The sequence below is a fragment of the Phyllosticta citribraziliensis genome (genome assembly GCF_038025025.1).
Source record: "Phyllosticta citribraziliensis strain CPC 17464 chromosome Unknown J3D65scaffold_16, whole genome shotgun sequence".
Taxonomy (NCBI): Eukaryota; Fungi; Ascomycota; class Dothideomycetes; order Botryosphaeriales; family Phyllostictaceae; genus Phyllosticta; species Phyllosticta citribraziliensis.
In genome coordinates this window covers 137952-150932 of record NW_027117353.1, presented here as the reverse complement: position 1 = coordinate 150932, position 12981 = coordinate 137952, and the positions used below count along the sequence as shown (strand labels likewise).

The following is a 12981-nucleotide window of genomic DNA, read 5'->3' as shown; positions in this document are numbered from 1 at the left end:
GACCTTCGTCTCTACACTTTTCCTTTGTCCGTTGTGGAAGCCAATCGTCCGATTTGCGGTTCCTTTTCCTGCATTGTATTTTATTGTCGTTTTTGTACTACCAATCGTCCTGTCATTGTCGTTAGAGCCTTCCATCCACCCACCTTTCTGCGCGCGAATATACCCCCTGACCTATCCCGCCCCCTACTTTCCCCTGGCGCGACTGAATGGAGCGTAGTCAACGATGTCTTCCGCATTGCTTTGGTTTTGGTTTTGAATTATCTGTCAATTTCCGCTTGTGCTTTTGGTGGCGGCAGGTCCTACCCGCGCTTTCAATCTCTCGGCCTGCATGTTTCCTATGTGTATTCGTTCGAGGATCATCAAATCAAGTCAGGGCAGCCTGGAGCCTGCCTAGCATTACCTGGACTGTTTCGGAATCTCATTTTCGCTGTTGTTTTCTGCCTCTCAAGTCATGAGCTTTGAGCCCCAAGACCTGCTTGCCATGTGCGTCGATACTCACTTCCTCCTCACGTCTGCCCTCTGGGCAGCCGGACTTTGAGTCTCTTGCGGCTTCCTCATACGCTCCTCGACTTCCGTTGGCCTGGAAATCTCTCTCCTGTTCCTTTGCTTCTTGACCAGCGATCAACACCGAAAAGATATTTTCGAAAGCACAATCCAACCGAGTAGAATTCTCCAAGTCGTTTCCCAAACGCATCACTCACCAGTTTTCTGTCATTGATACACAAGCATTCCACAATGAGTCAAGAAGAGGAACAAGCCCAGCCTCAACAAGAGCAATCAACCCAGCCTTTCCGCTACATGAGATCGCGTTGCCTTTTTGCTGAAGAAAGAGGCAACCTTTTTCTACCACGGTACGTCAGGAAGTCCGCCACAACCACAGATTTCCCTCGTCTCCTCGAGTCGCCAGCACTGACATCTAACCCAAGCGAAGAGTGGGACGGCTTCCTCCATGTCTGGGCCGACAGCAACGAAAAAGAACAGCTCTTCCTGATACCCAAAAATCTCCTCGCCAAAGCCTCCGACCGCTTCTCCGACCTCGTCCTCACAGGCGACCCCCCCGAAATCAACTTCTCAGAAGAAGACGCTGTCGTTTTCGGGGCCTTTGTCAACTGGCTTCTGGAGCGCCAACTGCCCGAACCGCCCGGTGACGACCTGCCACGCTTCGACGGCACCGGTGACACGGTACCGACACCGATTTCGCCCCTGTCGCCCACGACGCCCGCGACGCCTGCGACGCCCGGGCTCCAGCCGGCTCTGCCATCCCCCCGCCACCCCGTCGCCCAGCCGCAGAACATCTCGCAATACATGGCGCTACTAATCGACCTGCACGTCTTCGCCGACGCATGGCACATAACACTCCTCAAAATCGCCGCGACCGAGGCGCTGGCCGAGGCGCTGGCCCGCTGGTGGGTCTACCCAGCCCCCGAACTGCGCTATATCCAATCCGTCACGCGCGAGGAGAGCCAGCTGCGCCGGCTCGCGGCCATGCGCGCGCTGCACGCGTGGGACGTCTTTGTCGTCTGGCGGCAGCGCGCTGCGGATTTGGATGCGCGCTTTGTGGCGGATGTTGAGGCGTTGAGGGAGCGGTTGGGTGACGGCCAGCGCGGGCATGGGGAGTGGTGTGACATCGATCTGTGCCAGTTTCATGATCATCGCACCATGGCGTCGAATGGAGATCATTGAGTGCGCGAAGGGGATGGGGGGTCGAGGGGATGCGGTTGGGGGCTTGAAGCGGAGGTTCTGGTTGGCGTTGCTTGATGACTCTGCTCTTTTCCGTGCATGGTGTGTCGCGTGGATTGAACAGTGATGAGATTTGGATTTGCTGGATGCTTGGAGGCGGTGTCTTGGCTTTTGGTAATAGGGTTTAGAGAATGGCGTGATACAATTGTTGTTCGACAGGCAGGCTTGAGATATCCTCATTTTGGGGACATGACGGTGCTCCGACCCGTTCAAAAACGACTTGCCTTTTCTCTGTCTTCCTGTGACGTGCGGGCAGGCCCCAAACGCAGACCCAGTCTATTGGTAGGGAGAGGAAAATTGAGACTCGATCTCGGATACAGACAGATTGTTGGTACGTGTGGATCGATTTTGGGTTACAATGCGCCGTCTACATGCAAATATGTTGGACCGGTTGGGTATCTCCGACCCCAATTTACTCCTCATCAAATTCCTCGTCGTCAGCACCATCGACGTCCATCTCATCGACGTCGTCGTCATCGTCCTCATCCTCGCTCTCACCTGCGTCCTCCTCATCGAATCCATCCAACTGCTCTTCCCTCCTCTCCTTCTCCTTCTCCTCCCTCTCTTCCTTCTTCTTCTTCTCTTCCTCCCTCCTGCCCTGTTCCAGAAGCTTCTCCTTCTGCTCGCGAAGCTTCCTCTGAGTAGCCACGTACGCGCCCAACGGCGTCTTCTCCCACTCCGTCTCCTTCAGGAAACCCTCGACGCCCGCGCGGTTGTTGGGCGCAAAGTCGACCTTGGACCGGCGCTCCTCGATCCACCGGCTGTTGGCCTCGAGCTTCTGCACCACGAGGCCGATGACCGTGTTGACCTTGCCGTTCTTGTTGCCCGACGTCTTGTTGCCGACGTCCTTCAGCCAGCGCTTGAGCATGACGATGACGGGGAGTGCGAGCTCCGGGAAGGCGATGTTCTTGGCCCAGAGCACGAAGAACTCGGACAGCAGCTCGCCGACTTGCTCGCCGACGCCGTCCTGGTACACGCGCGTCCGGAGGTACGACTTTGCGGCGCGGGTGCTGGTCGCAAAGTCGAGAGCCTTGAGCGTGCTGGGTTTCGGCGGCTTCTTCATCTCCGCCGAGTTGAGGACTTCGAGGAGAGCGGGCGCGACGGAGACGTAGGTCGATGTGGCGAGGGAAATGCGGAAGATGGAACGGACGAGTTGGAAGCGCAGGGGGAAGTATTGCGCAGTGGGGATGAGGCGCATGGCTGCCATGGTGACCACGACAATGGGGTAGATGAGGGGACGGAGAGGCGACTCCTTGCCTGCCTCGGCCTCGCGGAGCGTCTCGCAGTGCATGGCAATGACGCGGGACCAAAAGTCGAGAGAGTGGACGTACTGCCAGTTGTAGACCGTCTTGTACGACTCCTTGGACTTGTTGATGATGCTACCGCGCAGAGTGATGGCGAGCCTGCGGATGAAGTTGAATCCGGTCGTGTAGCCAAGGTTCGGGTCCAGCCCCCACAGCTCAGCGGCCGTGTTCTTCATAAGGTTGATGCCAGCAAGCGTGTGGACGCTGGTGTTGCGACTGGCCTGGACCAGTCCCTGGTAGACGGCCTTCAATACAGCCTCCTTGATACCAGCATCGCTTATGACAACCAATTTTCGGAGAACGAGGAAAGCCGAAATGCGTGCGGCCTCATTGTTGGAGCCATCCGACCATACAGCGACCACGTTCTTGGCCAATTCACGAACAAGCTTCTTGAACGACAGAACATAGGGGAGAAGCGATACAAGGGAGTTGAGCGTCATGCGCAGGGTTGCGTCGTCGGAAAGACTGCCTAGAAGGTGGTTTACCGATGTGACGTGGGACTTGAGCATTGGGGTCATGTTGCGGAACTTTTTGCCTTCGCTGGAGAGACGGCTGCGAGGTGTTAGTGTGTGGACGAATGAGCCAATAACGCTTGACTTACACCTTGCCCGTGTTCGATTCCTTGACGGGAATATGATGCTGGAGGACTTCGGGGACATGCTTCAGCGCCAAGATCAGGAGCTCGTGGTACGCCTCTGGGTTCGAGATGGAGTACTTGTACTCCTTTCCGTCGTCCTCGTTCAGGTGGGCTGCTGCTCGGAAAGCCAAAACTACCTCCTTGGTCGCGCGGAGTGAGTGCTTCTCCTTCAAGGCAGTGCCCCATTTCTTCAGCAAAGGCTTCGTAACCTCACTGCTGCCCGGTGCCTCCTCTTCTTCGTCCGACTCGGCCGCTTTGCTCTTCTTCTTTTTCTTGGGCGCCTCATCATCGCTTCCGCTCAATGCGTCAATCTCGGATAGATCGGCCTCTTCTGCAAAGTCCAGCAGGTCCGGGTCATTCTCCTTCATGTACTTGTAGAATTCGGGATCCTTTTGCTGCAACTCCTCTAGTTGCTGCTTGTGTGCGTCCAGGTCGTCCACCGACTCGTCCTCAGAGCCGCTGTCGTCAGCTACAGGTTGCGCCTCGACAGACTCGTCCGATGAGGATCCAGAGGCTTCATCGTCCTCCTCAGCCGCCTCTGTCCGCTTCCTCTTGCCCGTTTTTGTCGGAACATCCTTGCGCTTCGATTTTTTTGCCGTGGGTTGCTCCGGAATATCGAAGGCGCCCTGGAAGAAGTCGTCCACGCTCATTTCGGCAAAGGGGTTCGATTTGAGGTCATCGCTCCGTTTCGCTCGTTTCTTTTGGTCTTCCTCTTCGACATCGCTCGCGCGTTCGTTGTCTTTGGCGTTGCGCGCCTTGCGTTTCTCTTTCATGTGCTTTTGCTGCTTGATCTTGGCCCCATCTTTTCTGCGCTTGAGGACATCCTTGAGATGATTCTTCTCGAACTTCTTGGTGGACTTGGATTGCGCCATTGTGGGCGGATTATGGCGGGCGAAATTGGGTGTAGAGCTGCAAAAGAAGGCGCCGGCGAAGGTAGTGATGGGAAATTTCTCACTAGCGTGTCCGAGATCCCTGTCGCTTGGCATCAACTGCGGAGAAGCTCAGGCTCCCCGTGCGGATCACCTCGACCACCGGCACCTCCGAATCACACCTCGAAAGCTATTCAAGACGCATCATGTACTCCCAGCGTCCATTGCCTTATGCGCCTACGCCATACAGCTACACTCCGACGTCTGCGTTGTCAGCAACCATCAATCTCGATGAGGTGCGCAGAGAGCTCACATCACGCGACTGAACTGCTCACCACGAGCAACAGGAAGTCAAGCTCTCGACGACCAGCGCCGAGCGCGATCTTTACGAATCTCTTGCGGAGATTTACAGCATCATAGTTACACTTGACGCACTCGAGAAAGCCTACCTAAAGGATTCGATAACCGAAAGCGAATACACGGACACTTGCAGCCGACTGCTCAAGCAATACAAGTCCAATCTCGCCAATGAAGCCGTTACAAAGACATTTGTGGACCTGGAGAGCTTCAAGAGGGAATGGGATGTGGGTTGAAAGCCTGTCTCAGGAGAGGTAGAAGGAATTGCTGACTCTTGCAGCTCGATTGTCCTCGAGCCACCGAACGGCTCAAAGTGGGAATCCCAGCGACAGTGGAGCAACCATCTCATAGACCAGCTGCACCCGGCAATGATTCTGCAGATGCTACGCTAGTCGTCACCGCTACGGAAAACTTCATCACCTTGCTGGACGCAATCAAGATGGGCTTGCTGGCAAAGGATGTGCTTCACCCAATCCTAGGTGACATAATTCAGTCTGTCAACAGGGTGACAGACAAGGAGTTCGAGAACAAGGGCAAGATAATACAGTGGCTCATCACGCTGAACCAGATGAAGGCCTCGGATCAACTCTCTGAGGATCAAGCTCGGGAGTTCCATTTCGACATGGACCGCGCCTATTACGGCTTCAAGGCAGTTTTGAAATGAAGAAAACTTACGAAACGTTTTGTAGCTCACAGGTGTCGCGCCTCATCTGCGATGGCTCGGCACCACCACTACCATGGCTCCCGTCAAGGCGCGGCGCCGCGGTCTCTTCAGCCACAGGCGGCTCCATGTCGGCAAGTGACAATCGGTGAGATTGCGCATGGGCCACGCCCTGTGGTTTTCCTGTGAACCAAGGGTCCAGCTCTTTCTTCTCTCTCAACTGCGGCGCTTTAAAATCCACAGATCATGGCCAACAATAACCGCGAGACTGCCGGCGAAATGCTACATGGTATGCACCGACTGTCGCGCAACGCAAACGCCTGCTAACTCCAAGACAGTCCTTGACTTACCGCAGCTGTACACACGCCCTTCGGCCCAGGAACTCCTCAACACCCTGACCTTGTTGACCTCGGAGCCGCCATCGTGGGAATGCAGCGATTCCGAAGACGAAGAGCTCTCCCTGGGCCTGGAAACAAGACGACGACGAAAGACGAGCGCCGTGAAAGCTACTCCTCCACAGATCAACCCCGAGGGCCTTGCCGCTTACCTTACACGAATAATTGCGAGTGACTTGCGCTGGATACAAGACGAGGACACCAAAGTGGAAATTTGGGAAGCAGCAAGCATCCGCTTGAGCGAAAGATCTGGACGAACAGGCATGGGTGCCATCTCGCGCAAGTTCTGGATCCCTCTTACCAAGGAGGGCGCGGGAGAAGACATACAAATCTACGAGCCTCCGCTAACTGGCGACAACCTCGGATTAAAAACCTGGGCCTCTTCATACCTCTTGGCAAAGAAGCTGCATCGGCTGGCTGACAACAGGAGACTGTTTCCCTTCAGTGGGAAACCTGACCCGCCAACCATCCTCGAGCTTGGTTCCGGGACTGGCCTTGTGGGGCTTGCTGCGGCTGCCGCCATTGGAGCTGAGGTGATTCTCACAGACCTCCCCGAGATAATAGAAAACGTGGACCGAAACATAGACTCAAATCGAGACATATTGGAGGAGCACAATGGAAACGCCTTTTCCGCGATTCTCGACTGGACCACGCCGTCTACCATGATGCTCTCACCAAGTGCCGTGAAGCATGCTCACCACAAGGGTGACTCGAAATTCGATGTCATTCTGGCTGCTGACCCACTGTACTCCCCCGAACACCCTGTACTTCTCGTGCAGACCATCGCATTCTGGCTGTCTCGGGTTGAATCGGCAAGAGCGGTGATTGAACTGCCTCTTCGATCAGCCTACCGGCCGCAGGTTGAGGACTTCTTTTCCAGGATGCAAGCCATTGGCCTTCGGATCTATGCCGAAGGTTACGAGACTGGTTACGACGACTGGGGCGGTCCCGACGGCCGAAAAGCGGTGCGCTGCTGGTGGACTGTTTGGGGTCATGAGAGCCTCGATGCCAGCGAGGCTCATGCTGTGGAGCACGACGAACATGTCGAACCTGCGCAGGACATGGCACAGTCTCATCATCAGCTCATCCGGGAATTTCTTCAGCTTGAATCCGAGGAATGACCACGTTCTTCATCTTCCTCGAGCATGGAAATGGGCGCTTCAAAAACTGTGTGCTTGTCGTTGTGGGCTGCCGTTGAATTATACGATAGACGATGCATATACGAGACTTAGAGAGACAATGACTCCCTTTATCAGCTCGACGACCTGAATGGCTAGAGCCGGATAATTATTCCGGGTGAATGCACCAGTCGGATTTGGCTCGCATTCGCGTGTCGTTGATACGGCGAATCAACGCACCACCCATGTCGTCATCCGCGGGGCACGCAGTGCATCGACCACCATCACCAGACGGAAAGGGATTGGGATCAGGCATGCGTTGGCTCCTAGTTTCTCCGTTGCAGCTCTCCCTATATCAACCTCCTCTCAACACTTCAGACGCGTCCTAAAGCCATTTGCAATCCAATTGACCTCTAACAACGCTTTTGGAACGTCACCATGGGAGAAAAGGTGCCCCGCTGCCCCTCCATCCTACCCCGCACTCCACGCGTTCCCAGGAAAAGCTGGCAGCTAACCTCAACATCGCGAACCGCAGAACCTTTCGTTCGTCCTCGAGAAGCCCGGCGCCGTCAAATTTGAAGACAGACCAATTCCGGAGATCAAGGACCCGCACGATGTGATTGTACGCGACAACCCCAACGCTCCCTGGACACCGCGGCCTCGCGAACCCCAGCTAACCTCAACACCTCAGGTCAACGTGCAATACACAGGCATTTGCGGCAGCGATGTACGTCGACCACTCCACGCCCATCCGTCCTTACCGAATCATGAACCAACACAGCGGGGGTGAACGTAGGTCCACTACTGGACTCACGGGCGGATCGGCGACTTCGTCGTGAAGTCGCCCATGGTGCTCGGGCACGAATCCGCAGGCCTAATCTCGGCCGTCGGGCCCGCCGTCAAGTCGCTGAAGGTGGGCGACCGCGTGGCCATGGAGCCTGGCATACCATGCCGCTACTGCGTGCGCTGCAAGGCGGGCACGTACAACCAGTGCCCGGACATGCGCTTCGCCGCGACGCCGCCCTACGACGGCACCCTCGCGCGCTTCTACAGCCTCCCTGAGGACTTTTGCTACAAGCTGCCCGAGTCGGTCAGCCTGGAGGAGGGCGCCCTCGTCGAGCCCAGCGCCGTCGCCGTTCACATCTGCCGCATGGCCAAGGTCGCGCCGGGCGAGAGCGTCGTCGTGTTTGGCGCGGGCCCCGTCGGCTTGCTGTGCTGCCGCGTCGCGCGCGACGTCTTTGGCGCCAAGAAGGTCGTCGCCGTCGACGTCAACGAGGACCGCTTGCAGTTTGCGCTCGAGTATGCCGCGACGCACAGCTTCAAGGCGGACAGGGCCAGCCCGGCCGAGAACGCCGAGAGGATGAAGCTGGAGACTGAGCTGGGCGGCGGTGCCGACGTCGCGATTGATGCTAGTGGCGCCGAGGTCTGCATACAGACGGCTATCCACGTTGCCAGGATGGGAGGCCGGTTTACGCAGGCTGGCAACGGCAAGGTATGTCGCGCTCTCGCCGTCCCTTTTGCACAGAACTCAAGCCATTGACCATCGCACAGTCCGAGATCACCTTCCCCATCACCGCCGTGTGCAGCAAGGAGCTCACCGTGACGGGATCTTTCCGCTACTCCACCGGCGATTACCAGCTGGTCGTGGACATGATTGCGTCGGGGAAGCTGGAAGTTAAGAGCCTGATTACGAAGAAGGTCAAGTTTGAAGACGCCGAGGAGGCGTTCCGGAGCGTTAAGGAGGGAAAGGCTATCAAGTGCCTGATTGCTGGCCCGCAATGAGGGGAAGCTTTATGCTGCTAGCACTTTGTTTCTAATTTCAGCTTTAAAGATCGTCTTTCAATTGTCAAGAATGCATGCCGGCCTGTGTCATAATTGATCCAGTCTGCCCGTTGTACCTTACACGCAACACCCGCCTCGCCCCTGGAACAGCAAACCGCAGCACATCCTGCGAATCAAGACAGAACGCAACCACCCTACCGCCCCGGCTCCGGCTCGCTCTCCACAGCAACATCGTCCCGCTCTCTGCCCAGGTCCACCGTGCTGTCACCCTCCTTCTCCTCATAAGCCGGCGGCGCCAGCTGCTCACCGCCCGAGACCCACACCGCGCCCAGCTCCTCTTCGACCTCCTGGCGGCGCTTCTTCCACTCCTCGACCTTCTCGAGGCGCTCCCGCAGCTCGGCGAGTTCCTTCTCGACCGAGTCCTTCTCGGACGCCGTGCCGATGCGCTGGAAGTCCCACTCGTCGCCGTTCTCGCCGAGGCCGAGCGTCAGCGTGAAGGTGTGGTAGCGCTTGAGAGAGGCGCGGGTGGAGATGGTGACGAGTGCTGGTTTTGTGTGTTAGCATGGGCGTCGCTTTGATCGCTGGCATGGAGTCGACTTACTAATGCCCTTGGCCTTGCAGTTTTCATACAGCAGGCCTTCCACGTCAGAGCTGACGGCACTGGTGCCCTCGTCCACAAATGCGTACCGCGGCTCATGGTACAGGAGACGCGCGATACCCATACGCTGCTTCTCACCACCGCTGAGCACGTCCTGCCATACCTTGCGAGTGTCCCAACCGCCTTCACGGTCAGGGAGGTAGCCCAATCGCGCAGCCTCGAGGACGTGAGAGAGCTCGAAGTCGCGGCGGCCCGCCTGTTGCATATCCACTGCCGTGTGAGGGTAGATGACCTGGTCACGCAAAGTGCCGGTGCTCAAGTACGGCCGCTGCGGCAGGAACATGATTCCGTCTGTGCCACTGCATCGAGGGCGCGAAACGAGACCGCGGTAGGTTGGCCAAAGACCTGCCACAATGCGCGAAACAGCGCTCTTGCCAGCGCCGTTGGGACCAGTGATGAGGAGGTGCTCGCCGGAGTGTACTATGAAGCTGAGGCTAGCGATGAGGTCTTCTCCGCCCATTGGGTAGAGCGCAGGCGCAACAACAGGGACATGCTCCAAGCGCACACCGTCGAAGCCCCTGTGTACTGTGCCTTGGACATCTGCGAGCGAGTACAGCTCGACACGCTGACCAGGTGCAGGATAGTAGGCATTGGCGTGAACTCGGTGGAGCGTGCTAATGAGCGTGTAGACTCGAGAGGTATATCCTGCCAGCTCCTGGAGGTCTTTGATGCTGTACATCATCCTTCCACCAGCATCTGCGAGACTGAGCATCAGTCGCTTGTTTGTAATGAAGTCCTTCATGCGGCCACGCTCGCGGTGGTTGCGCTCGCCTGGGTCAAGTCTCTCGGAGGCTCCGCCGAGTCCACCCCATGCTGGCAGGAAGACGGGTAATGATGTGATGAGGTAGCCAAAAGCGGACCAGGAGTACTTCAAAACAAAATCTTCAAGCATGTTGTATCGGATCTTGAGGCTGTAAATGCCCTCCATCCAGCCCTTGAGCTCCTTGAAGCCCTTGTCCAAAAATGTTCTCTCCATTTGATCGCCACCGTAAAAGGCGACTTCTTCAGCGTTGGCTATCAATCGAGAATGGAGAGCTCGGAAATCGCCCTCGCGACGGGCCTCGACTGCTTTCAACTTTCCAAACGGCGGGGACAGGCGACGGAGGACGGTGGCGGTAGTGAAGTAGTTTACGAGGAGACCTGTCAAGGCGAGCGGACCAAGGGAGCGGAAGAGCTGGTAGTTGAAAACGCAAATGTCGACAAAAGGCTTGCCCAAAGACGAGTATAGTGCGGCGGCGGCCTCGCAGAATTGTGTCAAGTCCTGCGTGATGAACTGGTCGGCACCCTGGCCAATACCACCGTCCAGATTGTTAAGTCGGTAGTAGTTGAGGTTCTCGTTGAGGTAAAGATCGTGGATGTATCGGGTCAGTCTTGTCCGGAAGGCGATGGACACCTTGGACTGCAGGAATTTGATCATGGCGTTGGTGTAAGAGGCAAAGCTTCCAATACCACACCACTTTGCGATTCCCCAGAGGAAACCCTTGCCGTGCCCGGCAACAAGATCACGGACGATCTCTCCGTCTAGTCGCGCCACGACCAACGAGAGATATGTCCTCAACAAGAGAAACACTCCATGGCTGAGGAGCAGTCCAGTCTCCTTGCTATTCCACCGCGGGATCATGATGTTGAGCAGGCTGAGGAACTGGTGCAAGAAAGCCAAGTTCAAGCCGGCCTTGGTCTGCGGCGGAGGTACTTGCGGCGTGTACCCATCGCTAAGCCCGGCCGCCCGCGGCGGTTGCAAGAACAAGCGTCGATGTGCGTCGAATGTGGTTGGTTTTGTAGGATATATCACGACCTTGGACGTCGAGTTGCCTTTGGTTGGAACAAAGATGGTCCTCGAACCATCCTTGCCGCGAAGACCGGAGTTGCGACGCAGCAGTCGCCGTCCCTGCTCTCTCTCAGCCTTGCGGCGTCGCCATATCCTGTGTCCTCCATAACCAGAGCCTATGATCGAGATAAGGAGGGAGATGGTCGCGATGATCTTGGTGGTTTTGGAGATGGACCCGGCTCGAGCTCGAAGCTTGGTAGCGTACTGATTCCATAGGGCGAGAAGAGGATCTTCGCTATGGCGAAGAGAAGACTGGGCGGCCATAGTGCCGCGTCATTTGGTAGACGGGATGTGAGAATGAACGAGATAACTAAGAGTCTGTAAGTGGCATGTAGAAGCTCATGATGACGGGGGGAGACGCGCAGAGAAGTCCCAAGCAGAGCCTCGGGTGGTGTTGCATGTGAAAGGCTCACGGACGGAGCGGCCCCGCGATTCGTTCCCCACGGGCTTCCCGCCCGACAATCGATTAGGGCTCAGCCGAACACGGAGCGAAGCGAAGCGAAGCGAAGCGATTCTTTGGTTCTCTTCACCGCTGGCAATCTATCAACACTCACGGCTCTGAATGCTCAAACCATCTACAATGCTACACAACACACCGACGACACTCCTTGCGCAACGGTTCCAACACTCTGATCACGACGACGACACTATGCTCAGCCCTTGCCCTTGATTTGGACCATCAACTCCATCTCCGACTCGCACTCGAATGGCTTCTTCTTGCTCGTCTCATTTTTCAAATCCAGAGTCAAGATGATTCCTTCTTTCCAAATATCCGCCCCGCGCTGCACTGGGGGCGCCGTTATGTTGGCTGCTCTTCTTCGGCTGCTTATGTCGGTGCTGTTCACACCGAAGTACTCGTCGCGTTTGTCCACGAAAGCCTGCGGAAGTTGGCCGGGTCCCGTGTAGCCGTTCACTATTTCCGGGATACCCAACGGGAGCTCGTTGTCTTTTTGATCCCAGCGCCACGTATGGAAAGTCTGCGCAAGTCAACAACAGGCGATACGCTGCTATGTCGTCACCAGCATACCTTTCCATAACTGTTGACCAGAATCTTCATGACTTCATTGTCAACGGGTCCAGGCATCCCTGGCTGGACGAGGAATCCGCTCGTTACTTCGAACTGGTGGCTATGCCAAAGTTGCCTCTCTCCCATGGGTAATCTGGAGAACGCGTCGCCGCTGATGATGTACTCGACTCCTGCCAAACGAGCAGGATTGGTCCCAGGTACGTATATCGTGCATTGGATAAATTCCTCATTCATGATCGCGCAGTGGTGGTTTGCTTGAAGGTAGTGGTTTGGTTCCCCAGAAATGAAATGGAACCCGTTCAGAAAAAGCATGAGGTTCTGAGGGCCAACGAGACCGAACTGATTGCCATGCGCGCAGACTTGCACTGACAAGGTCGCGAAAAGAAAGGAGAGGTATTCAATGAGCCCCATGTTGGAAATCCCCGAAAAGAAACAAAGACACTACACTCAAAATCAGAATTGGGGACTTGCTGCAACAGTCTTATACCGCGTTTATGGATAAGCAAAATGCATTAGGCTCGCTGGGCTCCCAACACGCGGTCTGTCTGATGCTAGCACGGCTGGTCGGCGACCCGACCTGTCAACTTAGGGAGCTAGAGACCGTT

General features: G+C 56.3%; 6 protein-coding genes across 6 annotated transcripts; 3 read left to right on the top strand and 3 right to left on the bottom strand.

Annotated features, from left to right (window-relative positions):
• Positions 1-435: 435 nt before the first annotated feature.
• Positions 436-1917, top strand: J3D65DRAFT_167962 (uncharacterized protein). Its single transcript, XM_066794221.1, has one exon. The coding sequence runs from the start codon at positions 736-738 to the stop codon at positions 1681-1683; it is 948 nt and encodes a 315-aa protein (XP_066649932.1). The 5' UTR covers positions 436-735; the 3' UTR covers positions 1684-1917.
• Positions 1918-1997: 80 nt separating this feature from the next.
• On the bottom strand, positions 1998-3725 carry J3D65DRAFT_642118 (nucleolar complex protein). The gene has a single exon (XM_066801957.1). It carries the CDS (start codon positions 3701-3703, stop codon positions 2153-2155), a length of 1551 nt encoding a protein of 516 aa, XP_066649931.1. The 5' UTR covers positions 3704-3725; the 3' UTR covers positions 1998-2152.
• Positions 3726-4756: 1031 nt separating this feature from the next.
• On the top strand, positions 4757-7071 carry J3D65DRAFT_648622 (VPS28 protein-domain-containing protein; the record flags this gene model as incomplete). Its single annotated transcript, XM_066802401.1, has 5 exons — positions 4757-4846; positions 4898-5134; positions 5188-5559; positions 5984-6953; positions 7022-7071. The coding sequence occupies 5 exons, from the start codon at positions 4757-4759 to the stop codon at positions 7069-7071; spliced, it is 1719 nt and encodes a 572-aa protein (XP_066649930.1).
• A 231-nt stretch (positions 7072-7302) lies between these two features.
• Positions 7303-8895, top strand: J3D65DRAFT_167861 (putative xylitol dehydrogenase). The gene is made up of 5 exons (XM_066794219.1): positions 7303-7531; positions 7617-7703; positions 7773-7808; positions 7878-8573; positions 8633-8895. Exons 1-5 carry the CDS (start codon positions 7520-7522, stop codon positions 8861-8863), a joined length of 1062 nt encoding a protein of 353 aa, XP_066649929.1. The 5' UTR covers positions 7303-7519; the 3' UTR covers positions 8864-8895.
• J3D65DRAFT_580166 (ABC transporter transmembrane region 2-domain-containing protein) lies at positions 8894-11756 on the bottom strand. The gene is made up of 2 exons (XM_066797703.1): positions 9465-11756; positions 8894-9407 (listed from the first exon to the last, which is right to left on the bottom strand). Exons 1-2 carry the CDS (start codon positions 11611-11613, stop codon positions 9058-9060), a joined length of 2499 nt encoding a protein of 832 aa, XP_066649928.1. The 5' UTR covers positions 11614-11756; the 3' UTR covers positions 8894-9057.
• Positions 11757-12002: 246 nt separating this feature from the next.
• Positions 12003-12688, bottom strand: J3D65DRAFT_562428 (uncharacterized protein; the record flags this gene model as incomplete). The annotated part of the gene is made up of 2 exons (XM_066797563.1): positions 12003-12326; positions 12377-12688. 2 exons carry the CDS (start codon positions 12686-12688, stop codon positions 12003-12005), a joined length of 636 nt encoding a protein of 211 aa, XP_066649927.1.
• Positions 12689-12981: the final 293 nt, after the last annotated feature.